General features: G+C 50.5%; 1 protein-coding gene across 1 annotated transcript; it reads left to right on the top strand.

Annotated features, from left to right (window-relative positions):
* The first annotated feature begins 9 nt into the window (after positions 1–9).
* On the top strand, positions 10–27,948 carry Rab15 (RAB15, member RAS oncogene family). Its single transcript, XM_045155135.1, has 7 exons — positions 10–169; positions 22,682–22,742; positions 23,532–23,592; positions 24,036–24,113; positions 25,535–25,624; positions 26,728–26,793; positions 26,962–27,948. Exons 1-7 carry the CDS (start codon positions 46–48, stop codon positions 27,118–27,120), a joined length of 639 nt encoding a protein of 212 aa, XP_045011070.1. The 5' UTR covers positions 10–45; the 3' UTR covers positions 27,121–27,948.
* The last annotated feature ends 52 nt before the right edge of the window (positions 27,949–28,000 follow it).

Genomic DNA, 28,000 nt, shown 5'->3' with positions numbered 1-28,000 from the left:
GCCACCCACCCCCGGCTCCCCCACCACCCCGCTCCAGCCCCTGCCATGGCGAAGCAGTACGATGTGCTGTTCCGGCTGCTGCTGATCGGGGACTCCGGGGTGGGCAAGACCTGCCTGCTGTGCCGCTTCACCGACAACGAATTCCACTCCTCGCACATCTCCACCATCGGTAAGGGGCGGTGGCCCAGGGCGTCCCCCCCATCACCACCACATCCTCCCCTCCCGGGGTGGGTGTGTGTGTGTGTGTGTGTGTGTGTGTGTGTGTGTGTGTGTGTGTGTATTGTGTGTGGGGGTGGTCCCTTCCCCTGCCTCCTCATCCCTCCAGCTACAGGCTGTGGCGCGGGAGGCCAGGGCGAGGGAATAAACCTAGGGGTGAGCTGCACCCCGGCTGGGGCGGGGGCTGGGGGTTGGGGTGACTGTGTTGCTTGACGTCAGGGAATAGGGGTAGGGGGCTTCTGGCCTCTGGATGCTGTGTGTGTGTATGGGTGTGGGGGGGGTGAACCTGTCCATCCAAGCGGAGGAAACTGGGCGGGGGTAGGCCAGGGTACCCTGAGTTGGGGCAGCGAGAATCACGGCCAATAAAGTGGTATCCTTTACAGCCCCAAATGAAGAGAGAGGGAAAAGGGACCAGGGTGGAGACCAATCGCTAAGTCAAGCAGGCGCTTTCTTAGTTCAGGGGTTGATCCAGGGAGGAACCGGGTTGGAAACCGAGGAAGGGATTGCTGGAAGGGACTGAGTTTCCAGGGCAGTGGTGAGGGTCAGACACAAGGTGGGAAACCTGGAGGCGGACAGCGAGCAGAAGTCTCAGCGCAAGGGGAAAAGATGCTGCTTGGCTGCAGCGCTTGCTCTGAAGGAGGCTGGGGAGGGTGGAGGAAGGTCAGGAATGCTCCTGCACACTAGGGAACCAGAAGGTAGGCAAGGCCCACCTTTAAGACTTGTGACTCTGATCTGGTAGTGCAGGAGCCTGTGGTGAAAGGGACAAAGGCCTAGTGGCACCCTAGACAAGACTATGACAATCGCTATCCTAGAACTGAGTCAGTGGTCTCTCCATGCGCACCTCAAGGCTTCTCCTCTGGAGGTGTGACTTGAGGGAATTCCACCCAGGCCAAGTTCAGGTTTGGTCAGCCTTGGAGTAAGCCACCTCACCGGCCAGGTCCCTGGGAGAAACACCTGCTGGCTCTCCTAGAAGCCCCCGCCCCCACCCCTTCAGCTCTCAACTTCCTCTTGAGATTTCCTTTCTCCTACCTTCACACTCCTCCCCCAACACACGCTCCTTGCCAGGCAGAAGAGGGTGCGGATGGATAGATGCGGTCAGGAAGGCCAGCAGAGCCTTGTGTTTAAGAGGCAGGCGCCAGACATGCCTGGAGGCCTCACTTTGGGGCAGCATAGCTTTGCCTGTCACTTGAGGGTCTGGGCTTTTTAGCCTCTCATCTGTTGAGTGGGTCTAATATGAGATCTTCCTCCTGCGGAGTTACAAAGATTATATAGACTAATGTTTGTAAAGCACTTAGCACGGTGCTAAGCTGGCTGAATGCTCGTTATTTCTGTGGCTGTCATCATTGCACCCTTCGGGTCTCTTTGCTTCACTCTCTTCAAGGCACTTAGGGTCAGGGAACAGAACTTGTCTATATTTCTCAGAAGGCGAGGAGCTGTTTGAATGAGATGCATTTTAGAGAATGGAAAGGGGACAGTGAACCTTGGCTAAGAGAAAGCTACCTGCCTCTTGGGAGAGTTCGGGGTAGAGGCAGGTGTTGGGGAAAGGCATGGGAGTGAGGCAGGGAGTGGCCAAGGAACCAGATGGGGTACGAGGCAGCTTGCAGGCTGGGGGACAAAGGGCAGCAGGTTACCACTATGGAAACTTGCAGTGGCTATTTTTGACATGGGCCTGGCGCCAGGAGGTGCTGAGCTGTATCTGCAGAGAACTGGGGAAGGGGCTGCCTGGGTGTGTGTGTGTGTGTGCTGGATGTTTCCTAAAGACAGGTGGTTTGTAGCCTGGTGTCCTGGCCACATTCCAAGTCCTAGGAATAACCCGGACTTTTCCCTTGGAGGGTTTCACAGATTGCCATCCTTTCAGACCTCAGGATTCCTGCTTAGCGTGTGGGGGTTAGCCTCCGCTGGGAGACACGTGTCTCTCCAGCAGACAGATGAGGGAACCTCTATTTCTGAAATACCAGAATAGTCCTGCTGAGGCTGCGCTTTCCTTAAAAGAAGTTTCACTTGCCCAGCTGGACCCCCCAGCCCATATCCACCTTGCAGTCTCCCTTAGCTACTTTCTTCCTGCTAACAACAGGTGAATGCTGAGGCAGACCACAGGGTCTTCCTCAGAAACCCTCTGGGGTGCACCACTTTGGGGACATTTGCAAGCCCGCGAATTTCGGTGTTCCTGTAGCATCTTCCTCCCAAGGCCTCAAGGTCCAGAACCTGTTTCTGAATTTCCTTCTCTGTCATGGCCCGTGCCCCTTTCCCATACAATGCACGAACTCCTTAGGCATGTGGATTCTGCGGAAGAGAAAGAAGCCCTCCTTTCTTCATGGCATCCTTTAAAAATCTGCCCCACCGGATTTCTTAAGTGCTTCCTTACTTAAAGCTTACTAAGGGCTTGTGATTCTCCCCATCTTGGCCGTGCTTCTGAGCATTAACTACAGCCGAAGGGAGAGAATTGGATGGTCCGGAGAAGCTTTTCTCCTTAGGTGACTTGGAAAGTTTCCCAAGAAAGGGGGCAGCCAGGAGACAAATCCAGGAGCCAAGGAATTGGGGGCTGCCAGGTCAGATTCATTAATTTATCCATTTAAAAAAAAAAAGGTATGCACTCTGCATGGTAGGCTTAGGAGATGCCAAACATTCTTTCACCATGCTGAGCATTGCTCTGGGCATCTTTCCCTGTTTTGTTTTCTTTGTTTGACTTTGTGAATGGGGAAAACAAGGCAATTTACTAATTACTGCCAAGACAGGAGTTCAGATTCTTGGCTCATGTGGCTCTTGCTTAGGCTGGTTCTTTCGTAATTTACTGCAAACTCCATTTTGAATAAGGGCCTGTGACATTTCCATTCCAAAGAGCCTGCAAGAGAGACTGAGGCACCGTCCTTGTCTCTGGCCTGCACTTGACCCTACACAGCTAGATCCACTGGCAATCTCCTTCCCATGTAGCTGAGTTCCCAGATTGGGGTTAGGGCAGAGGGGGACAGTCAGAGCTTGGATGCTCTCTGCCTATAGTCACTTCCTGACAAGCCTGTCTCATCTGTTAATGTAATGGAGTATTCCTATGGAACACCATGCTAGGCATTTTTAGAGATCATATAGTCCAATATTTTTTTCCTGCCCACAGAAGCCTATAATCTAGTGGGGCCAAAGAGACATAGGCAATAGAAAGCTGTTGCCAAAATGAGAAAACATATCTGAAAGTACTTAGTATTTATATCTGAAGCACTCTTCAAGTATAAGGGATTGATTATGATTGCACCACTGCTCCTAATGAAGGCCTCACAGTTGCTAACACAGTAAGATGTGTCCTGAGACAGCCAGCGAATGGAGATGGGCCCGGGGAGTGCTATCGTTATCAGAGGTTAGGGAAGGAGAGAGGCCCCTGTAGATCCCACTCTGCAGGAAAGGCTGAAGCTGGGCCTTGCAATGTGGGCTGCCCGTGGGTGGGTTCCTGCAGCGGAAGGGAGCAGATGGGACAACGTGAGCGCAGATAGCAGAGGTGTAAAGTGAGTGGGTGTCCGTGGGACTCTGGGCAGTCTGGTCGCAGTAGAAGGAAGTTTTCAGAACAGAGAGCATTCCTCTGCTATCTGTCTCCCAAACTGTAAGCACTTGGATGGTGAGACCAAGCCAGATGCCTCTTTGTTTTCATAGGCCTTGGCACAGGGCCAGGCACCATCTCTCCACATGTGAGATGATAATTGCCAAGCCCATTGGCAGAGGGTGTCAAGGGCTGGAGTCTAGCAATGGAAGGTTTTGGAGCAGAGTACTCAAGATGTTGGCTAGAAGAGGAGTTTAAGACTTGAAGTAGAGGCCTGGCTGAGCTGTGCTGATGTCAGGCCGGGGGGAAGCCTTTCATCTGGCTCCTTCCTCTCCCTGCCCCTCCTACGGCCATGCACTATCACCTCTGCGAATTGGTTTGCCTCCAGAAGTGGGGGTAACCTCTAACCAGCTTGGCAACTTTTGGGAGTGGAGTCTCATGTGACCTGTGCTGTCTGCTCTTGCAGAGAGATGTCCTACATGAGCATCTGTGCTCAGGGGCACTTTGATGACCTTTCCGCTTGACAGCCAGGACTGCGATGTAAGCCCCTAGGGCCAGATGAGGGGTCTGCCCAGGAGTTGGTTTCTGCTCTCTTCTCCCCCATCCTCGGTCCTCCCTGATCAATCCGCTCTAGACTCTGGACCTTTTGTTTGAAAAGCCACCCTCAGGCTGCTCCGCTTGTGAGGAGGAGGAGGCTGGGCTCCTGTTGGTTTTCCCGTCAGACTGGTTGGGCCGCCGTTATGGCTCGAGGCTGCTTGCTCAGGCGGGGACGGCTGCAGCCGGGCATCTTTCTTAGGAAGTGCCTCCAGAACTGGCTCTAGCTGCCTAAGGCAGGTGCTACTGGAGACTGAAAGGATCTAGAAGGGTCGATGCAAGGCTGGAACCGAATGACCTCCTAGACCCTGGGCAAATGTGTGGGCCCTGCTGGTTTCTAGACTGAGGAGCTGGGTCCCCCGAGCAGTGAGACACAGAGGGGAGGGTCAGGGCTAGGTCTGTGTGCTCCACTGCTCTGACAGGTTTTAGCAGCTCTGGGACAGCCTGGAGGTTCTGTCTCTTTCTACTGTGCCCCAGGCCCTGCAGAAAGGAAGAAGCAACAAGTAGAATGAAAAAAATCCCAGTTGTAATGTCATCATGGATGATGGAGGAGGGTAATAATAATAATAAAATGACATCAAAGTTGAAGAGGGACGAGTTGGAAGAAGGAGAAGGGATGGGGGAGGGGCAATAAAAGAAAGCAGTGGGAGGGGACTGTGGTCAAAATACAAAATGCAGGGGTTAGAGATGGCTCAGCGGTTAAAAGTGCTTGCTTGTCAAAGCCTGATGGCCCAGATTCAACTCCCCAGTACCCGTGTAAAGCCCGATGCATGTGGACTTTACTTGCAGTAGCAGGAGACCCTAGTGTGCCCATCCTTTCTCTTTTTCTTTCCTTGCAAATGAAAAAATAAAATATTTTTAGCTGGGTGTGATGGCACACACCTTTAATCCCAGCACTCAGGAGGCAGAGGTAGGATGATCAACATGAGTTCAAGACTACTCTGAGACTACATAGTGAATTCCAGGTCAGCTTGAGCTAGAGTGAGACCCTACCTCGAAAAACAACAAAAACAACAACAACAATACATTATGTACATGCATGAAAACTGTAAAAAATGAGAACATTAAAAAAAATTTCATTTATAAGCACTGGAAGGCTGAGGTAGGAGGATCACCATGAGTTCAAGGCCACCCTGAGAATACAGAGTGAATTCCAGGTCAGCCTGAACTGGAGCAAGACCCTACCTCAAAAAACAAGCAAACAAACAAACAAAAAAAATCCTATTTATACATTCCCCTTCTCCATGGTCTTGCCAGCCTGTGTCCTTCAAACACTTACTTAGCATGTATGCCTTTAGATCTGCATCTCCAGATAGAAGACAGTAATGGTTGCTGGGAAGATTATAGAGGCTAATGGAGTCCACGCACTTGGGAGAGCCGTATTCACTCACTCCTCATCATCCGTAAAACGGCAGCTGCATCACTGCTAATTCTTGGCTCGGGGAACAGTGTGAGGATGAGTAAACTATCAGCAACGTGCCTTGAGGTCACCCTGCCCATCACTCTCAGAGTCAGTCACCTGGGCACTTCTTCCACTGTCACTGTGTGCGGGGCACTGGGCTAGGGCTGGGGGGACCGTGCCATTTCAGTAGTCCTAAGCCCAGTGGTCCCAGAATCTGGGGGAGAAGAATGAGTCGGTGCAGAGGTAGAGCAGAGTGGGGCAACCTAGAAGGATGAAGGGGGCTCCACCTCAGGCTGGGGCCCCTGGCACGCGTCAGTTTCTCAAGCCCTCCCTTCTTCCTCCTGACTTAGGCCCAGGCCCCGCCTTCTGTTCCTTTCCCAAGGACCCCATCTCTGGAAGGAACACCTCTGAAACCCAAGGGAGGTTTCACTGCCCTGCACGGCACAGGTCTGCAGGCTCCCCACGGCGCTGAGCGCTCCCATTCCTTCCTGCCTCCCCGAACCTCCTGTTTCTGTTCCTTTCTCCTCTCCCCACCTTCCCCCGGCAGGTTGGTGATGAGCTTTTTAACATGGGAGTCCACATCTGGCCATCACCCTTCTACCCTGGCTGCCAGCTGCCCTCAGAGTGCCTCCTTCTGTGACCTAGTGTTTGAGCCTGTTTCCCTGGAAGTCGGCCAGCTTTCTTGAACAGGCCTCTGACCTCTCTCGGCTCTTCTGTCTGGTCAGTGAGTTCTGTCAAGGAGGCCACAGGGCTTCCTGGACATTTAATTCCTCTAACCGAGGAGGAAAGGACTAATCATTCACCCTGAGACTAGAAAACTGAGGTCCTCTAGAGACCTAGGGACTCCTGTCTTCCAGGCAGGTGGCCTAGACTTGAACCCTTCCCTCTAGTTTCTCCCAGCTGGCTTTGGGCATGCCCTCCATCCACAAGGCTGTTCCACAGACTGCCAAGTGGAACCTCTCTCTGTAAGCCAAAGGGCAAAGGACAGGTGCCTCCCTGCCAGTGCGAGGGCCATGCTTTCTAGACACAACCCTGAGGGAATCTGGGGCCTGGGACTAAGTTCAGATGGAGATGTTGGGAGATAGGATCTGAGTGCTGCCCCTGTATTATCATTTTGATGCATGTTTACTGATAACCCTGTGATGGGACACCTTGCTCTATAGAGGCAGATTTGAAATATAGGCCATTTCCTGATGACTCTTCCGATTGACATAGTCTCTTGGCTCCTCTTTTCTCCTGGCATGCACTGACTTCATTCATTCACTCACTCACTCACTCACTTCTCATTCATTTTTTTTATCTCTCCAGCCCTCATTTCATATTCTTATTGCCTGGAGAGATGGCTCAGCAGTTTAAGGTGCTTGCCCGCAAAGCCAGGTTCAGTTTCCTGGTACCCACATAAAGCCAGATGCACAAAGTGGAACATATATCTGGAGTTCATTCGGAGTGGCTGGAGGCCCAGGCATGCTCATTCTCTCTGTCTCTTCTCGCTATCCCTCTCTCTGCTTGCAAACAAATAAATATTAAAAAAAAAAAAAGTATGAAATGAAAAGCTGCTTTAGCCTCTTGGATCTCCCAGAGTTGTTGGGGAGTCCACCTTCCAAACAGCCAGTATATTAGGTAACAGGGATGTGGGATGCTTTGGGCTTATAGACGAGTGAGAAATCCCTCCTAGGAAAGCTAAAAGCTTCTCAGAGGATGTGACATTTGAGTGGGATCTTGGAGGATAAGTAGGATTTCCCAGGGGACAAGGGTTAGGGGAGTGTACTAGGGGTGAGGTTCTGTGGACAACATCTCTAGATTGGGGTTGCTATGCTCAGCTTGCTGGGGCCAGTGGGTAGCTGCCCCACCAGCTTGAGTGTGGGTGGGCCACTGCTAATCTCAGCCTTCTGTCCTCAATAGGCACATTAAAGAGACGAGTCATGGTGAAAAGCAGAGAAAGGAGATTTATTCAGCGTGGTCACATTGGGAAGAGGAACAAAGGAAAATCCAAACAGTAGCAGTCCCAAGTCTGTCTTTGGGGTACTGACACGAGGTTTAAGTTTAAATAGAAGACAGAACTAGGCATAACTAGGCAGGTCCCGTCAAGGTGTGGTACTACTGACCATCGCTGCTCCGTCATCGTCTCAGCTCCCGTCTGTCCTGCTCGGTGATATGTAAAGTCTCTTCCTGGGAGACTAGTTTCTCCTCTGGCTGCCATGAAGCTTCAGTCTTCTCCTTCCCCCAGCAGTGAGATTCCTGGGGGAATTCCAATGTCTTGGGGTCATTGTCTCAGTGGTCTGATAGCCAAAGGGAGTGACACAAGTGTCTCGCTCCACAATACCTTTGCTCCCAAACCCATTATTTCTTCTTGGAACTTTTTAAAAAAAAAATTTATTTATTTGACAGAGAAAGAGGGAGAGAGAAAGAGAAAATGGGTGTGTCAGGGCCTCCAGCCAATGCAAATGAACTCCAGACGCTTGTGCCTCCTTGTGCATCTGACTGACGTGGGTCCTAGGGAATTGAACCTGGGTCCTTTGGCTTTCCATCCCTCCAGCCCTTCCTGGAACCTTTTCTTGAGGAGAAGACCTGGGAGAAAGAAGCTCAGTGTGGTGGTTTGATGCAGGTGTCCCCTATAAACTTAGGTGTTCTGCATGCTAGGTTTCCAGCTGCTGGAGATTTGGAAATTAATACCTCCTGAATGTAGTGTATTGTTGGGGTGTGGGCTTATGGGTGTTACAGCCAGTTTCCCCTTGCCAGTGTTTAGCACACTCTCCTGTTGCTATTGTCCACCTGATGTTGGCCAGGGGGTGATGTCCACCCTCTGCTCATGACGTCATTTTCCCTGCTATCATGGAGCTTCCCCCTCGAGCCTGTAAGCCAAAATAAACCTCTTGGTTCCCCACAAGCTGCTCTTGGTTGGGTGATTTCTACCAGCAACGTGAATCTGACTGCAACACTCAGTGAATCATCAACAGCCTGGCTTGTTTTAGTGCCACCGAGCACCCTACAGCAGGCTTGGAGCCCCGGGGTCTGACAAGATAGGACAAGGCTGATGCACACATCACAGATGTCTGTGCACAAGGCAGGGGGAGGAAAGAGGAAAGGGAGGCCTCATTCCCTGAGCACCCCCTGGCCGGCTTTATTCATGTGCTGCCGGATCCATCTGTTCAGTGTGTAGGGATCTCATCAGGAAGTGGGTCTGAAGACGTCCAAAGCTGGCCTTGCTTGTGTTTGAGACTTTTCTCAGAGAGTTCATTAGGTTAAGGCTTCACACATGGATGTAGGTATGTGCGCACGTGTGTGTCCGTGTGTGTCCACATGCATGTGTGAGGTTTTCCAGTGAGATCTAAGAGCAGGCAAGGGCCTTGCAAGGGTTCTCCCTTTACAAGGGAGGAAAAAATAATGCTGGACCGTGTTCGCTTTCTCGGTTCCTAAGCACTGAGTTTGAGTCAAACCAACGTGGGTTCCTGTCGGCGGACTTGTGGTTTCCTCTACCTGGTGGCCCTTCAGCCCTTCTTTCTGCTGTAACTTGACAGTGAGGTCTCAGCTCAGACACCCTCTCCTTTGGCCTCACGTAGCTTGCATCCTCTTCTCACTCTACTCCATTATCCTGCTTTGATTCCTTTATTTATTTATGGGTTTTTTCATGGTAGGGTCTCACCCTAGCCCAGACTGACCTGGAATTCACTATGGAGTCTCAGGGTGGCCTCGAACTCATGGCGATCCTCCCATCTCTACCTCCCAAGTGTTGCGATTAAAGGCGTGTACCACCACACCTGGCTTACTTTGGTTTCTTAACCCTCACCACTGTGACACGATTGCTTACTAGTTTGTTTCCTCAGGGTTTGTCTGCTCCACTAGAATGGAAGCTCTCAGAGGATAAGGCTGCATTCTGCATTGTTCATTGCTTGTCCTGAAGTGTCTAGCTTAGTTCCTGGCACACAGTAAACATTTAATAACTTAATAACAAGTGGATGAAGTACCCACATAAAGCCAAATAAAGCCAAATACACAAAATGGTCACAGATATGCATCTGAAACTTTTATTTATCTATTATTATTATTTTTTTTTAAATTCGTATTTATTTATTTGAGAACGACAGACAGACAGAGAGAAAGAGGCAGATAGAGAATGGGCACACCAGAGCCTCCAGACACTGCAAACGATACTCCAGATGCATGTGCCACCTTGTGCATGTGGTTAATGTGGGTCCTGGGGAGTTGAGCCTCGAACCGGGTCCTTAGGCTTCACCGGCAAGTGCTTAACCACTAAGCTATCTCTCCAGCCCTCTATTATTATTTTTATTTTTATTTTTACTTAATTGAGAGAGAGAAATGGGCAGGGAGAGAAAGAGAGGATCAGTGTGCCAGGGCCTTCCGGCCACTAAAAATGAACTACAGATACATGTGCCCCCTTGTGCATCTGGTTTATGTGGGTTCTGGGGAGTCAAATTTGGGTCTTTTTGCTTTGCAGGCAAGTGCCTTTACCTCTAAGCCATCTCTCCAGCCCTGAATCTGGAGTTTGATTGCAGTAGGAAAGGGTCCTGGTGTGCCCATTCTCTGTGTCTCTTTCTCTGCTTGCAAATATATAAATAAAAACATTTTAAAGTAAGAAAAAAAAATAACAAGTGGATGAATGAACACATGGATGAATGCATTCTCCTAGAGGACTTTCATCTTTCCCTGGGGAAAATCACAGGTAGAGCTGGGTTCTTGGGACTCATAAGGCAGTGAGAAGCTTACTGGCCACACGTTTGAAGCTGTGAGCAACAGGGAGGGAGACTTCTGCCAGGGTGAAATGTTTCCAGTAGCTTCTAGCTCTTTTTATTATTTATTTATTTACTTAAGGCAGAGAGGGAGAATGAGTGTATTAGGGCCCCTTGCCCCTGAATGTGAACTCCAGACACATGCACCACATTGTGTATATGGCTTTACGTAGGTATTGGGGAATCGAACCCAGGCTGCCAGGCTTTGTAAGCAAGCACCTTTCACCACTGAGCCATCTCCTCAGGCAAGCTCTTTTGTTCAGACACGTATCATAGGAGACCCTCAGACACAGCAAGGACAAAGGCAGTGCTCCCACGATCCCATGTAAGCACAGTTCGCCGGCATACACCGGGGTGACGTTTCAGACTGCAGCTGGTATTGCTCATCAGTCACTGAGGTGACGCTGGTCAGCTCAGCCGCACTGCTGGAGAGACCTTGCCGGAGCACCTCAGCAGCCAGGGTACCCTTGAGTAAGAAGTTTCTAAGGCTCCAGCCCTGTGCCCATGATTCCTTCCAGCCTCGTGAGGGTCAGTGTTTGATGGGGAAACCCCCACTGCATTATAACAGCTCCGAGGCTCCTGGGTTCCCAGAGACTAACCCTGCAAGATCTGATGTGAGGGCAGTTGGCTCCAGAATGGTACTGCTTGTCTTTTCACTGTCCTGCATGGAGGGAGAGCTGTGTGTGTGTGTGGGGGGGGTGTGTGTATCTTGACAAAGGGATAGAAGGGCTGGAAAGATGGTTTAATGCTTAAGGCACTGGTCTGCAAAGCCAAAGGACCCAAGTTTGATTCCCTAGGACCCACATAAGCCAGATGCATAAGGTGGCACATGCATCTGGAGTTCATTTGCAGTGGCTGGAGGCCCTAGTGTGCCCATTCTCTCTCTCTCTGTCTCTCTCTATCTGCTGTTTTCTCTCTCAAATAAATAAATAAATATAAGAATATTTTTAAAAAGAAAGAAAAAGGAATAGAAGCCAAGTATGGTGGCACACACCTTTAATCCCAGCACTGGGGAGGCAGAGGTAGGAGGATCACCATGAGTTTGAGGCCACCCTGAGGCTACAAAGGGAATTCCAGGTCAGCCTGGACCAGAGTGAGACCCTGCCTTGAAGAAGAAGAAGAAAAAAAAAAAAAAGCAAAGAAAAAGAAGGGATTGAGTACTATTCTAAAATTTCCAGAGTTTCTCATGGGTAGGCACCTGAGTCAAAGCTTTTGATTCTTTTTTTTACCTCCACTACTCTGCAGGTTAAAACTCAACCCTGGAGTAAGAGCCAGGTATGGTGGAGTTAGAACTAGGATTCTGCCTAGACCAGGGTCTCTTCTTATATTTCTATTTCTTGACACATCCAGAGCAAGACAGCACAGTGCTGATTCAGATTTTTTTTTTATTGTTGTTGTTATTGTTTTTCGAACTAGGGTCTCACTCTGGCGCAGGCTGACCTGGAATTCACTCTGTAGTCTCAGGGTGGCCTTGACCTCGCCTGGCGAGCCTCCTACCTCTGCCTCCCAAGTGCTGAGATTAAAGGCGTGCATGTGCAACCTTGCCTGGCTTCAGGTGTTTGTTTTGAGAGTCTGTGTGCTCCTTTTCCTCAGAGTGAAGCCAGGGTGGGGGACAGTCTGCAGTTCCACAAGGGAGAAAGTCAGTGAGTATGTGGTCCAGGAAAGAGGCAGGTAGAAGCCATCAGTCAACAGGGATGTAAGTGGCAGGTTAGGACAAAAAGTTCTCGTCCTTCCTCCTCACCCTGTTGCTGTAAGGGACAACTGTGTGTCCTGAGTCCTATCCTGCACTTTGTCTCTGAGCTCTCCTCTGGGTTCTCCCTCTCGCATCATCCCTCGGTTAAGGGGAAATGGCAGTATCAGCCTCCTGACAATTTTGTTTTTGTTTTTGTTTTTCGAGGTAGGGTCTCACTGTGGCCCACGCTGACCTGGAATTCACTATGTAGTCTCAGGGAGGCCTCGAACTCATGGCGGTCCTCCTACCTCTGCCTCCCAAGTGCTGGGATTAATGGTGTGCGTCACCACGCTTGGCTTCTCCTGACAATTATTTTGCTGAAAGGAGATGCCTTGCCTGGAGGAGCTAAGTCAGGCAGCCACCTCCATACAGGGTCTGCCTTTACCTGACGCTTATTTTGGAGTTGTGGCAGGGTGACCTCTTGGGAGGTGACTTCCTCCCACAGCCTGCAGGAGCTCCAAGTCCAGCACATGCTGGTTTCCTGCTGGGGTGGAAGACAGGGACATTCCTGGACTGGTGTTTGGTAACTGGAGTCAACATAGCCCCAGAGATCGGGTGTCTGCCTTGGGTTTCAGGTGTATTAAATTGTTCCTGGGGCCGAATCTCATTGCTAATGAAAAGGCTCAGGTCACGCTGCTGGTCCTCTGGGCTGTGGTTGATGGTGGTGATAATTCTTGGCACCCAGAGGCAGCCCTGTTTCCATTCAAGCATGTGACATCGGTGGACAGATGAGTCGGTACCTGATAGTAACCCATGAGGTGCTGGCTGGAGAGAGAACAGCTGCTGATGGCCAATAGGTATAGCTTGGTATTGACAGACTGTGGGACCCCTCTGAGCTCCACAGTTGGTGGCGTTCTCTCTCTCTCTTTTTTTTTCCCCCTGTATCCAATTTCTTTTTTTTAATTTTAATTTTTTTAATTTTTTTAAAATTTTTAAATTTTTATTAACATTTTCCATGATTATAAAAAAAAATCCCATGGTAATTCCCTCCCTCCCCCCTCCGACACTTTCCCCTTTGAAATCGTTTTCTCTTTTTGTTGGAACATTCCAGCTTAGTGCTGGCTCTTTGCCTTACCTCTCTGCTCCACTCTCTTTCCTCGCCACAGCCAGAAACCCTCTCTACTTCCTAGAGTTCTTTCCATACCCCAGGCCGTGCCTCTGGGTTCCCACTCTCATCCTTCCCTAAGGGAGATCCATAGGTCTTCAGCTAACGTGTCTCAATGCTCTGATCCTGCTATGGGTTTTAAACCTTATCTCCTAGTCCTCACAGAATACTCTGACATTGGGCTTTTCACCTCCATCGAACAGCTGAGGAAACTGAAGCCAAGAGAGGTTAACTGGCGTTCCCAAGACCATACACGCAATTAGTGGTAAAGGCAGGACTGGAACCAAACTTGGACCACCCACTAGGTTCCTAATGTAGTTCTTGCACTTTCCAGGGCAGATAGACAGCAGTGGGAAGGAGTGTTCTGCTTGGGTATTTCCTCCTGGTGCCTTCTCCCCACCTCCCCCCACTTTTTTTTTTTTTTTGGTTTTTCGAGGTAGGGTCTCACTCTAGCTCAGGCTGACCTGGAATTCACTCTGTAGTCTCAGGGTGGCCTCCAATTCGTGCCATCCTCCTACCTCTGCCTCCCCAGTGCTGGGATTAAAGGCATGTGCCACCATGCCCGGCTCTTCCCCACTTCTTTTTCTTCTTCTTTCTTTGCTTGATTTTTTTTTTTTTTTTGGTGTCCCATTCTCCCCCCCCCCCCTCAGTCTTCATGTTCACAGTGAGAGTAGATGTGTAGTGAGTCATCACAGCAGCTCAGGAGCCAAGAGGGTACCAGACTGTCCTTCCCGCCCCACCCCTGGACTCTAGCCCTGCCCTTGGTGCCCAGAGAAGGGTCTGTCTGTACTGTTGTCCCAGTCTCTGGTTGTACTGTCCCCATGCTGTGGCCCAACAATCCTCAGGACTGGTGCTGGAGGCTCCAGGGGAAAAGGCCGTACAGCCAGGACTCAGCGGGGACAGAAGAGGCTTAGGGCTGCCCGGACCACAGACACATGGTGTGGGTGGCACCATCCACAGGCTTATCAGCGCCTGCTCTATTGCTTAACTGAGGAGTTTTCCTTGCAATGTGTGTGACACGGTCACATGGCAGGAAGCACACGTTTGATCTTGAGCCCCAGACACCTGCGCCTCCTCATGCTCTCTGGTGCAGGGGCCTCATTCCTGGCAGTGTGCTAGTACAGAGCCAGAGACCTGAAAGCAAAACAGAGGCTGGAGAGGTAGCTTAGCTATTAAGGCACTTGCTTGCGAAGGCTAAGGACCCGTGTTAAACTTTCCAGATCCCAGGTTAGCCAGATGCACAAAGGTGAGGCAAACGCAAAGTCTTACATGCCCACAAGGTGGCGCAAGCGTCTGGCGTTCACTTGCAATGTCAGAGGCCCTGGTGTACCAATTCTCTCTCTCTCTCTCTCTAAAATTAAAAAAATGAATCAAACAAAAGCAAAACAAGGGGGCTGGAGAGATGGCTCAATGGTTAAGGCATTGCCTGCAAAGCCAAAGGACCCTGGTTCAGCTCCTTGGGATTCACATAAACCAGATGCACAAGGTAGCATTTGTGTCTGGAGTTCACTTGCAGTGGCTGGAGGGTCTGGCATGCCCATTCTCTTTCTCACTACCTGCCCCTCTCTCTCTCTCTCTCTCTCTCTCTCTCTCTCTCTCTCTCTCTCTCTCTCTCTCAAAAAAATAAATACTTTTTTAAAAAAAGAAAGAAAGAAAAACAAAGCAAACTTGGTCAAACACAAAATATGATCTCTGGCTGTTAGGTGCTCCTTGTCTAGAAGGTGCTGGAAGACAGCAGTAAGGATGGAGAATGTTGTTCAGGTCTTCCTCCAAATCCGGAAGTTGAGGCCCACCAACTTGGGGATCCACAAGGCAGGACTGGACAGTCACAGGCTGAGAATCCCGCAGCAGTCCTGTGGCACTCTCAGATGTCACTAGGAATAACTAACCCAGGGGCCAAACTGGGGGTCGTATCTGGAGCAACTACAGTGTTAAGATCTGGCACCCTTGCCCCGACCACAGCCAGCACGTTATGCCTCTCTGCTCCCCTGTGAACATTTCCTTTCTCTCATGTTTCTCCTGTTATGATGTATGTGGAGGGAGAACTGGTGGTTTTTTTTTTTGTTTTTTTTTTTTTGAGACTATATTTTTTCAAGAGTTTTGTTGACCCAGCTTGAAGTGCTGGGCTTAATCAAGCCTGGAGAGACTCAAAGAACAAAGTGTCTCCTGAGAGTGCTATGGTGGGTTTCAGTAAGGGATGCTGTAACAAAATGTGTTGGCTCACAAGCAAAAACCTGCATTACTAATAGTACGGGAGGTTGAGATGTCCGAGATCAAGGCGTCAGCAGGCCCAGCGTCTGGTGAGGGCTTACTCTGCCACAAAGACGGCGCCTTCTAGCTGGGTCCTCCCATGGCAGAGGGCAAAAGGGGTTAGTGAGCTCTCCGAGGCCTCTCTTATAGGGCACTGATCCCATGCAGGAGGGACCTGCCTGTATGACATAATTACACCCCAAGCCACACCTCCAAACATCACTGCACTGGGGATTGTCTCGACATATGGAGAGAGAAGGGGGGAGTGAATGGGAGAGAGAAGGAACACTCAGACCGTGCAGTGGGCATGCCCCATGTGTCCCCACTACCTACCTCACTGCCTCAGAGTAAGCGTGAATGAAGAAGCAGCATCGTCCTTCAGCCTCCCGGGGCTCGAAGCCCTGGCTGAGCGAAGAGCATCATGGGTAGGTTTTAAATGATCCCTTTTCCAGTTCAGCTCAGCTTCAGGATGTGGGCACGTGAGTAAGTTGGTCTGTCGATGCCTCACCAATAACAAGACCTACGCCTTCCTGCTTCACTGGGATCCTTTAGCTAAGGGCTGTGCAATAAAGACAAGTATTATTTTTTTTTAATTTTTTTTTGTTTATTTATTTGAGAGCAACAGACAGAGAGAGAAAGAGGCAAACAGAGAGAGAGAATGGGCGCGCCAGGGCCTCCAGCCACTGCAAACGAACTCCAGACACATGCACCCCCTTGTGCATCTGGCTAACGTGGGTCCTGGGGAACCGAGCCTCGAACCAGGATCCTTAGGCTTCACAGGCAAGCGCTTAACCGCCAAGCCATCTCTCCAGCCCAAGACAAGTATTATTATGGGCCTCCGGCGTGGTTCTGCCCAGTGACTGGCCAGAGAGGGTTTCAGTGTGCATAAGCGTTGGTGATCTGTGTGAGCCCTGAGAATTAGCATCTCTGAGTTCCTAACCTAGCGGAGTAGCAGTGTAGGGATGAGACTCTGCAGTCCTTCTGCAGTTAGGGTTCTTGGGTTTGTGGGCCTTGCTGCTTCCAGAGCCTTAAACTCAGCAGAGGGAAGGTAGGAGTGGGAATGGCAATGAGTCAAGTGCTCTTTTTATATTGTTGAATGATGTCCTACAACCAGCCTTAAGAAGCATGTGATATTCTCATTCTACAGACAAGAAATTGAATCGGAGAGAAATTATGACTTGCCTATAGTCATATAAGCAGTGCCAAAGCCACGACTTGAACATTCCTAACTCCAGTGCCAATCAGCGTTCTACTACTGCACAGTGCTCTCGGGCTTTCCTCTAGCTGACACTCCACCTCCCACAGTGCTACTGAAAATCTCTGTGTCAGGCTGGAGAGATGGCTTAGCGGTTAAGCGCTTGCCTGTGAAGCCTACGGACCCCAGTTCGAGGCTTGATTCCCCAGGACCCACATTAGCCAGATGCACAAGGGGTGTACACATCTGGAGTTTGTTTGCATTGGCTGGAGGCCCTGGCGTGCCCATTCTCTCTCTCTCTCTCTATCTGCCTCTTTCTTTGTCACTCTCAAATAAATAAATAAATAAATAAACAAGAGTAGCTAGAATTATATAAAAAAATCTCTGTGTTAGCTGGGCATGGTGGCACACACCTTTATGTTTTAAAAATATTTTATTATTTTTTTATTTGAGAGAGAGAGCAAAGACACAGGGAGAGAGAAAGAGAATGGGTGTGCCAGGGTCTTCAGCCACTGCAAATGAACTCCAGACACATGTGCCAGTGCCACCTTGTTCATCTGGCTTTTGTGGGTCCTGGGGAAGTGAACCTAGGTCCTTTGGCTCTGTGGACAAACGCCTTAACTGCTAAGCCATCTCTCCAACCCGCCTTTAATCCCAGCACTCGGAGGGCAGAGGTAGGAGGATCGCCGTGAGTTCGAGGCCACCCTGAGACTACATAGTGAATTCCAGGTCAGCCTGAGCTAGAGTGAGACCCTACCTCAAAAAACAAAACAATATCTCTGTGTCCCATTCAAATAAGAATCAGTAGATATAGGTAAGCCAGGGTAGCTACATTTTATTTTCATATTATTATTTATATTTTTTAAAATATTTACTCATTTATTTGCGAGAGACAAACAGAGCATGAATATGGGCGCACCAGGTCCTTCTGCCACTGTAAATGAACTCCAGATGCACACGCCATTTAGTGTATCTGGCTTTATATGAGTTCTGGGGACTCAAACACAGGCCATCAGGCTTTGCAAAGAAGTGCCTTTAACCCCTGGGCCATCTCTCCAGCTCTATTATTTATATTTTTAAGTTAGCTACATTGGAGTGAGAAAGAAAATATAAAAAAACATCCTTCTGGGGAATTCTACAGCCGAGGATGCGCAAAGTGCACCTTGAGAAGGGAGGCCTCCCATGCTGCTCTTCTGACATGAAAGGTGCAAAGCTCTTGTAGCTGGCAACCTTAAGTAAGTGTGAGACCCTCCCAAGAGCTGGGTCCCACCCCTCGGGGGGTCTGCCTGAAAGTCTGAAGTAGGGTTCTTTCTGACAAGTGCAGCAGGATGGTGCCGACACTGCAGGTGGGGACACACTCTTTGAGAGCCACTGTCCTAGGAGCCTCAGGTGTGACCCGTGAAACTATCACCTCAGCTTCACCGGAGGCTTGCTGGCGCCCCTCTGGTCTTACATGATACCTCCTGAATTCCATTCTGCAGTTTAATACAATCCTTGGGATTCATTTATATGTCAACACTGCCTTAGAGGAGCCAGAATGAGCAAACACGGGAGGAACAGAGGTAGAATGTCTCTTCTTCCCATGGGTACAAAAGAAGCAAGAAAAAGGGGCTTGGGGCCCGGCATGGTGGCTCACGCCTGTAATCCCAGCACTCAGGAGGCTGAGACAGGTGGATCACCATGAGTTCAAGACCAGTCTGGGCTACATAGAGAGTCCAGGACAGCCTGGGCTACTGAGTGATACCTTGTCTCAAAAAGCCAGAAAGGGGGCTGGGGAAATGGCTTAGTGGTTAAGGCATTTGCCTGAGAAGCCTAAGGACCCTGGTTCAATTCCCCAGAATTCCCCAGGACCCACATAAGCCAGATGCACAGGGGCACATGTGTCTGGAGTTCATTTGCAGTGCCTGAGGCCCTGGCATACCCATTCTCTCATTCTCTCTGCCTTTGTCTCTCTCTCTCTCTCAAATAAAGAAATAAAATATTTTTTTTAAAAAAGGAGAGATGGTTTAGCAGTTAAGCGCTTGCCTGTGAAGCCTAAAGACCCTGGTTTGAGGCTCAATTCCCCAGGACCCATGTTAGCCAGATGCACAAGGGGGTGCACACATCTGGAGTTCGTTTGCAGTGGCTGGAGGCCCTGGCGTGCCCATTCTCTCCCTCTCCCTCTCTCTCTCTCTCTCCTTCTCTCTCTCTCTGCCTCTTTCTCTCTCTGTAAGTAAAATAAATAAATAAAAATAAAATTTTTTAAAAAGCCAAAAGGAGGGGTAGGAAGGGAAGAGGTAAGATTATTATGGTGGGCACCCAGAAGGGTGAACAACTGAGAGAAAATATTTGGATGGGACAGATAGCTTGTCCCTGAGTTGAGTTGAGGAAAGCCTTTGCCATAAAGCCATGCAGAGGCATTCTGGTGAGAGCTGGGGTGAGGGGTGAGCACTCTGAAGCAGAAGATCTCAGCGGCGAGGGCAGTGGCTTGGGGATGTGATAGGTGAACACACGCCTGAACAAAACAGTAGCTGGCTGAGGAGCTGGAGGGCCCAGGCCAGAGCACGAATCTCCAGGGCACTCACTCTGGCCACTGCTTTGACTGTGTCCTGTAGGGCAGCAGTGGAACAAACCAACCACCGCATGGAAGAGGGGAAGGGTCAGGGTGGGCACAGGTCTCTGTAGTTCCATTCAGACAGGGTGGGTATGTGCGGCGAACCCTCTGACCAGCAGGAGAAGAACCACCAGCAAACAAAGATCCTTCTTGATCACACTTTATTAGAGAGCCTCTTGGTTAACAGGAAAGCTGATGGCGAGTGGCGCAGGAGTGTAGCTGCTTTTATAGGGCAGAATACTATGGGGCGCCTGCTGATTGGCTGCCATAGGCTCACCCGCCCACAGGAGCCACGGGATAGGCTCAGGACAAGGTGCTGCCTAAATAAGGAATTGTTTACCTCAAGACTGGCAGGAAGCCAGCGCCATTGTCTGCATTGGCTCCCTACAGGTATGGTGGAAGGTCCACGGTGTGTGGGGCATAGAATAGGAGGAACGCATACTACCTGATGATCCTTGGGCTATTATTTATTTATTTAAAGAAAAGGGGCCGGGCATGGTGGTGCACACCTTTAATCCTAGCACTCGGGAGGCAGAAGTAGGAGGATCACTGTGAGTTCGAGGCCACCCTGAGACTACAGAATGAATTCCAGGTCAGCCTGGGCTACTGTGAGACCCTACCTTGAAAAAAAAAAAAGGTGGGGGGAATCCTTCAGAAGATGTGGACTGTTTGTTCCTGCAAATAGTCATCCATACGAATGGAACAAATAGAAGCATTTTTCTTCTCAGAAATATTAAAACAAAATTCTGAATGGTCAATAGGACTTCGGTTGCAAGGCAGTGTGTGAATGGAATGGGAGAACCCCAGAATTCCCCAGCCTTGGCTTCTGCCCATGCAGTTAAGAGGTGAGGCAGTGAAAGGGAACGAAGCCCCTCTCCCCAGCCCCCCCTTTCCTCTCGCAGGGAAATAATGAGTCTCCTTAATACTGGAGGCTTCTCTCTCAGTGGAGCCCTTCCTTAAGGACCCACAGGAGGTAGGAGGTGAGACGAAGTTAAGGTTCCCATGACGAATGAACACATGAACAGAACGCCCTGTCACCTCCCCAAGCAACAGTAGAAAGGGCAGCCCGCATTCTGGCATCAAACAGCGCTATGTTTGAAATGCTGCTACATGCTCTGCCAGCCATGGGCTAGTTATTTGCCTCTCAGGACCTTTGTTTCCTCCTTACTAATGACTCTAAGGGCGGTAACCATATGTCATTTTTCTCCCCCAAAAGTAGGGTCTCACTCTAGCCCAGGCTCTCTTGGAATTCACTGTGTAAATCTCAGGCTGGCTTCAAACTCATAGTGATCCTCCTTCCTTGGCCTCCTATGTGCTGGGATTAAAGGCGTATGCCACCATGCCAGGCCTTTTTCTATTTTTCCCCCTGCTCTACCCACACTAAGAATTGTGTAGAGCACACAGTAAGTTTCAGAACAAAAGAAATAGAACCTTTTATTTCTCCCCTCTCCTTGTGACTGCTTTGTGTGAGGCACCGTTCTGGAACGGGCTGGTGTGAGGAGGAGGCGAGCTGTGTTATAAGAAAGACGTGTCGCTCTTGAAAGAAGGTACCCTGTCCTCAAACAAGGACTTCCAGTGCCGGGGAGAGGCCAGTTCCTCGAAGCTGTCCAGTGAAGGAGGACGCACGTTGCTGCCTCCCACCAAGGCCAGGTCTTTCTCTCCTGGCCTCTCCTCTTTGTATCCTCTTTGTCGCCCTTTCTCTGTACGCAGGGAAGAATGCCATTTGGAAAAGTACAGCTCAATAGATATGAATCAGCTTGGGCAGGCGAAAAATGATTCACATCCAACCAACTTGATGTAGTTCAGGTCATCCATTCTGAGTCTTAGGCTCCCTTTTAATTAAAGGATGATTAGTGTTGATGGTGGGAGGGGAGAGGCTGACTTTAATTTGTTCAGATTTGTGGCAAGCTGGGGACAAGAGGAATAAGGGGACGTGTTTCCTACGTGGCAAAAGCCCTGATGCAGAGATAGAATAGCACTGGTGTCGGCGATGTGACACACTTGGGACCTTCTGAGCTGGCCGCTCAGCCTGGTGATGGACAGTCCAGACCCCTGCCTTTCCCACGTTCCCCAGGTGAAAACTGTGGCTCATGATGCCCCTCTCTGCCTGGGCCCCCAGAGACTACACAGACACTTTGAGCTAATTACCCTACTAGACACAGCTCCTGAATCACTGGGCACAGTGCCTGGGCACAGCTGGGCACTGGGAAAAGCCTGCTGATCAAAACATCTCCCCTCATCTTTCAGCACTGCCGTTCAGCCTGTTGCTGCTGATGGCCCTGACCTCTCTTACTGTAAATTTCCTCGGATGCCTCAGCCCTGGCTGGTTCTGCCAGATCCTTGTATTTCCTGTGACTTTGGCAGCATAACCTGAGGATTCTTGACTTCCTGTGCCCTCCCCAGGGACATGGCATGCCGTTGGCTTTTTTCTTTGGTCACTGAACATCCCTCATGTGCACCGGGTACCTGCCAGGCCCTGCACTAGCTCAGAATGATAGCAGCAGCTGAGGATGCAGGCAACTGTGTGAGCACCCGTAACCGCTCCACTTCCTTTTTAATGTTCTTTTTAAAGTTCATTTATTTGGGCTGGAGAAATGGCTTAGCGGTTAAGCGCTTGCCTGTGAAGCCTAAGGACCCCGGTTCGAGGCTCGGTTCCCCAGGTCCCACGTTAGCCAGATGCACAAGGGGGCGCACGCGTCTGGAGTTCGTTTGCAGAGGCTGGAAGCCCTGGCACGCCCATTCTCTCTCTCTCCCTCTATCTGTCTTTCTCTCTGTGTCTGTCGCTCTCAAATAAAAAATTAAAAAAAAAAAGTTCATTTATTTATTTATGAGCTAGAGAAAGAAGGCAGGCAGGCAGGAAAGCAGTGAGCGAGCATGTCAGGGCTTCTAGCCACTGCAAATAAACCCTATGTCCATGCGTACCTTGTGCATCTGGCTTACACGGGTCCTGGGGAGTTGAACCTGGGTCCTTAGGCTTTGCAGGCAAGCGCCTTAACTGCTAAGCCGTCACTCCAGCCCTTTTAAAGCAAATTTAAAATTTTCCTTCATTTATTTATTTATGAGAGAGAGAGAATGGACGTCTCCACTGGTTACTACTGAGAACGCAGAGGATGAGAGAGTCAAGCGTATAGCTGTGAGTTAAGTGCGTGCCCTAGTCAAAGCTCTAGACACTTCCTTCGAGTCCATTTAGGAGCTAGAGTAATAAAAACAGTTGCTTGCCTCATGTCATCCCTTTGTCCCATTAGACCAACAGGAAGTCCCTTCCATATGAATCCCGTGGGCCTTCGTAGCCTTCTCTTAACTCGCCTGCTTGCTTTCTGCAGGTGTTGACTTTAAGATGAAGACCATAGAGGTAGATGGCATAAAAGTGCGGATACAGATTTGGTGAGTTGCGTAGGAGGAGGAGACAGGGAAGGGAGGGTGGACTCGGGGCTGCTCCTCTGAGGCCATTGTGATGTGTGAATCTGGGACGACTGCATGCATACCTCTCTGAAGAAGTGAAGTCAAACCCCCAGCCCTCCATTTCTTGTTCCTTTGAGCCTTAATCTCAACAAATTTGGGACTAATCAGAAGTCACCAAAGGGCAGGGATTAGGCAGGATTGGTGGGCTTTACCTTGGAGCTGTGCCCTTAACACTGGGGAAGGATGAACAGGACTGGCCAGAGCGCCTCCGTACGTGCATGGTGCAGTCTCCACAAGTGGCCACCAGAGGTTGCTGTCCTTCTCGGCCCTAAAGGTCTAGAAAGCACTCTGTCTTTGCCGGTTTGTGGCACAACTTCCTTATCCCAGAATGCTATAGACACCACCTTCATAGGTCCCATAGGCACTGGGGGTGTGACAGGATCCTTCCACCTGGCCAAGTCCAGTTACAAGGCTAAATTCTAGAGAGCCGTCCAAGGGCAAGTTACATTTGTGGGTCCTGGTGCAAATATATTCGTCAGGACAGGGCAAAGCCTTCCCTGCCTTGTTAGTGGCCAGTACCGGGAGCCAGGCCTCTCACTGGAAAGTCAGGTATATTCAGATCTCCTTGGGAATCAGAGCACAACTGACTTTTCATCATGTAGCTCCCTAGGTTTTCCTGCAAGGGTTCAGGAGTTCCCAGTTCCTGCTCTGCTCTCATCATCTGCCCCCCAGGGTCTCTTCTCTGAGCCACTGGCTTTGTTTCTATTACAGGGACACAGCCGGACAGGAGAGATACCAGACCATCACAAAGCAGTACTATCGCCGGGCCCAGGTGAGCCACCATTTTCAGGGGTAGAGGTGGGAAGCTGTCACCCACACCTTGAGCTCTGGATGTCTGGGATGCCTGCAGCACTAGACCCTGAAGTGGCACCCTCAGATTGCCTGCTAGGGAGTCTCATTTCTCACTCCTCATGATTCCCAGAGCAGTTACTGCAGGTGGGTTCCTCAACATCACCCCCGATTTCCCTTCAACCACCACGCTGGGCCAAAGCACGGGATGTTTTCCACCTGAGAGTTCTCTGATGGGTCTAGGAAGTGGCATCTGTGGGCATCTGAGAGAGAAGAAAACTTTTCTGGGTGTTGAAGGGTCCTTATGCTTAGTAGGGAGAGTGGGCCCCAACATGTAAGGACCACCCATTTAGCTCCATGCCTATCCACTGTGTGTGTTCTCCCTCCCCCATCTCCCTTTCTTTCTTTCTTTCTTTTCTCTTTCAGGGAATATTTTTAGTCTATGATATTAGCAGTGAGCGCTCTTACCAGCACATCATGAAGTGGGTCAGTGATGTGGATGAGGTAGGAGATACCACCTCACTGATGGGGAGTGGGCTAGGGCGTCACAGGAAAGGGCAAGACAAGGGCCAGATGGGAAGGGCTGAAACTCGCAGGGTTGGTGGGGACGGGGAAACCCTGCTTTCCACAGCCTTGGATAAAGACCTCTGGGTAAGTCACGTACAGGGCGCTGAAGCTGCCACGTGCTCCACGGCTGGGTCCTCCCTGGAAATGAGTGAGCTCCGAGCAGCCCCCTCGAGCAGCTTCCTGCCTGAAACTGCGGGACCAGGTGGAATTTGCGAGTCTGGGCTTCCAGGCCTGGCCATGCGCATTGTGGAGCATTGGCAAGCCGTGTGAACTCCCTGGGTCCCCAGTTCCTCCCCTCATTCAGCAGTCCACTGTCCTTTGCAGCTCCAGACACAACTTGTTCAACACAATGAGTCGTCACATTAGCCAATGTCTTCTACTCTCCTGGACTCAGCCACAATATGGTCGTCCCTTTATGTGTCACAGAAACATCCCAAGACACCCAGTCCCTGGACCACAGTGGATATCAGACAACTGCAGATACTAAACCCTTTATGTTCTTTATGTGTGTGTGTGTATATGTATATATATATATATACATATATACATATATATATACATATATACATATATATATACATATATATATATATATACATATATATATACACACACACACACACACACACACACACACACACACACGCTCTCTCTCTCTCTCTCTCTCTCCTGTGAACAAAAAGTTATAAGTTAGACACAGTAAAAGATTAGCAACAACAATGGCAGAATAGAACAATTATAATGCACTATAATTAAAGTTGCTTAATTTTGTACTTAATATTTTATTATTATTTACTTTTTTTTTGGTAGGGTCTCACTGTAGCCAGGGCTGACCTGGAAATTAACTATGTCATCTTAGGCTGACCTCCTCTCAGCCCCCCATGTACTGGGATTAAAGACATGCACCACCATGTCCAGCTCTTTGTACTTGTTTTTGTTATTATTATTATTATTGTTGTTGTTGTTATTTGGGTTTTTCGAGGTAGGGTCTCACTCTGTCTCAGGCTGGCCGGGATGGAACTCACTTTGTAGTCTCAGGGTGGCCTCGAACTTATGGTGATCCTCCTACCTCTGCCTCCCGAGTGCTGGGATTAAAGGCGTGCACCACCACGCCCGGCTCTTTGTACTTAGTATTTTTAGAACATGTTTGACTGCAGATAACTGAAATTGTGGGAAACACCCACAGAAAGGGGTGGGGGCTCCTATCCTCTGGGAACCTGCCACTGGCAACCTGTCAACCCACTCAGTCCCTAGGGCTCTTAAGCATGGTAGTGGTCCAGGGGCCAGTGGAGGTGGTCTGGGGAAACGGAAAGGAAGGGGGTTGTTCACTGGGAAGTGTGCTTGCCTTCTGTCCCTAGTACGCACCAGAAGGCGTCCAGAAGATCCTCATTGGGAACAAGGCTGACGAAGAGCAGAAGCGGCAGGTGGGAAGAGAGCAGGGGCGCCAGGTAGGTGAGGCCACCCCGCAGGTCCCGGCGGTTCGTTCGGGGCCCGTCTTGAGAGGAGGGACCCGGGAGTGTGCTCCCCAGCGTTAGGTCCTCTCACGTGTCCCACAGCAAGCACCCTCGGGCACTGGGAGCCTGTCCTTGAGACTTGGCCCCTCTGTCCTTCCGGACAGTGATCAGGGATCTCTATGGAGACCAAGGCTCCTGAAACAACAACTCCAAGTCACCCAAAACAGGATTACCCTCTGGGGAAGAAATCATCTCTGTGCCAGTGACAAGGAAGTACTTGAAGTTGCTGGCACCTTCTTCAGAGGCATCTATGGCTACCTACTGTTCCAAAGTTCGGAAAGGGACAGTCACCCCACCCCCCCTCCGTGCCTCAACATGCTCACTCCTTAGGCTGGACAGAGGTAGGAAGGAAAGAGGGGACACAGGGCCATCCCCGGTGGAGAAGGCACAGGACAGTGGGGGCCAGACGATGCCGAGTGACAGTGAAGCACACGGGGACACCGTGCTCCCAGAGGACAGAAAGACTGCTGTTCTGAGACACGAGTTGTCCACCCACTTTGAGGGCCTCAAATGCTTCTCTTCCTCTCCAGTCAATAGCCGTCCATTAGCTCTTAAAGCAAAATTGAAAAAAATGTGAAAGGAGAGGCAAGTCCTGGAAGAGTGACAGTTTTTATTGAGTCTATGCATGTGTCACTGTGCTAAGTAAGTGCTCTTGACGGGTGACCTCATTTTTAATCAGCCCACAACCCCGAATCACAGACACTACACCATTCCCCAGCTTAGAGCAGTCACTTGTTCAAGGTCTTACCGCTGTCAGGTGGTGACGCTGACGTTTCAATCTGGGTCTCTTGAGCTCAGAAGTCCGTGTTTCTCACTTATACGCCCCATCGTGGTGTCTTTGTGTCCTGACTGTGTGCGGGCGTTGGGCCTTGGATGAATGGGGTGCACTATGTCTTAGAAGAGAACTCCCGGTTTCCTCTGAGAAGTGTGGAGTCGCCCCAACACGGCAGTGTGTGCGGTGGCAGAATATGTGCCAGGTGGTGGGGCCACTTCCCTTCCCTCACTGACTCTCTTTCAGAAATGCCCTTGTCTTGCAGCTAGCTAAGGAGTACGGCATGGACTTCTATGAAACAAGTGCCTGCACCAACCTCAACATCAAAGAGGTGAGAGCACGGGGGACCAGGGGCCCAGTCCGGCAGAGTGGGGAGGTGAGAAGACATGGCAGGCAGTGGCCAAGATAAGACACGACCCACCCCTCCAGCAGTGGCAGGGTTGGCAGCAGCAAGCAGAGCAGGGCACCCCCAACTAACGTGTGCTCCTTGACTCCCCAGTCTTTCACGCGTCTGACGGAGCTGGTACTGCAGGCCCACAGGAAGGAGTTGGATGGTCTCCGGACACGTGCCAGCAATGAGTTAGCACTGGCAGAGCTGGAGGAGGAGGAGGGCAAACCGGAGGGCCCAGCAAGCTCCTCGAAGACCTGCTGGTGCTGAGGGTCCTACGTGGGGAAGCCCCACACGTCCCCCTTCCCTCAGGAGGCCTGTGGCAACAGGGGAGCCTGGGCTTTGCCCACTACTGTCCTCTTGCTTGGTGACCGTGTTGAAAATCAGTAGCTGCTCCTCCCCGCTCCTGGCCCTGGGAGCAGCCTCGCTGTGGTCTCCGAGTGGCCTCTGCCCAACCCTCTACCCCGGAGTGGCAACCCTCAGCCTCTTTCCTCCGCCGCGGGCCTGCTGTGACCACAGTGTCACCACCCCTAAGCATCCGGGACAGTGGCTGGGTCTGGGAATCAAGGCCACTCACAGACTCCTTTCTCAGTGCATCTTGTCTCTTCTCTGCTGCTTCTCTTCTTCCCAGTCTTTCTCCATCCCCTTCCCTCCAGTGTGTTTTATATGACAGCCACTCCTCCTCTTCCTCTTCCACCTCTGCCTGTGCGTCCTGCTGTGTGACTGCCTTCCTTCCTAACTGTCGAAGGGAATGGACCCAGACTCGGGGTGATCCATCCTCTGCTCCAGGGAGGATGCCCTGCCCTGCTGTATGGGTGGGCTCAAAGGTTAAGGGTGCTTCTTCCTCCCCCTCCCCCCCCCCGTGCCATGGGCTTGCCTCCCCAGTGACCTGAGGTAGAAAGAAATACAGCCAGGTGGTCCGCAAGCCTGAGCTGGCCTACCTCTGCTCGCTCTCTCCTGAGCTTTGGCCTTGCTTGGCTGTCCACATGCCTCTGCAGGGAATTGAGCTCAGAGGCAGGCACTTCGGAGAAGAAGGAAAAAAAAAAAAAGATGGGTGGCAGAGATAAAAAGTCACCTCCATTCTCTACCTCCCATGTAGCAGGTACACACCTGGGCTCCTGAACTTCAAGACGGGGACTAAAGCCTTTGG

Source organism: Jaculus jaculus, chromosome 7 (genome assembly GCF_020740685.1).
Source record: "Jaculus jaculus isolate mJacJac1 chromosome 7, mJacJac1.mat.Y.cur, whole genome shotgun sequence".
NCBI classification, from domain to species: Eukaryota; Metazoa; Chordata; class Mammalia; order Rodentia; family Dipodidae; genus Jaculus; species Jaculus jaculus.
The sequence above is the reverse complement of the archived record's forward strand: the minus strand, read 5'-3'. Positions and strand labels throughout refer to the sequence as shown.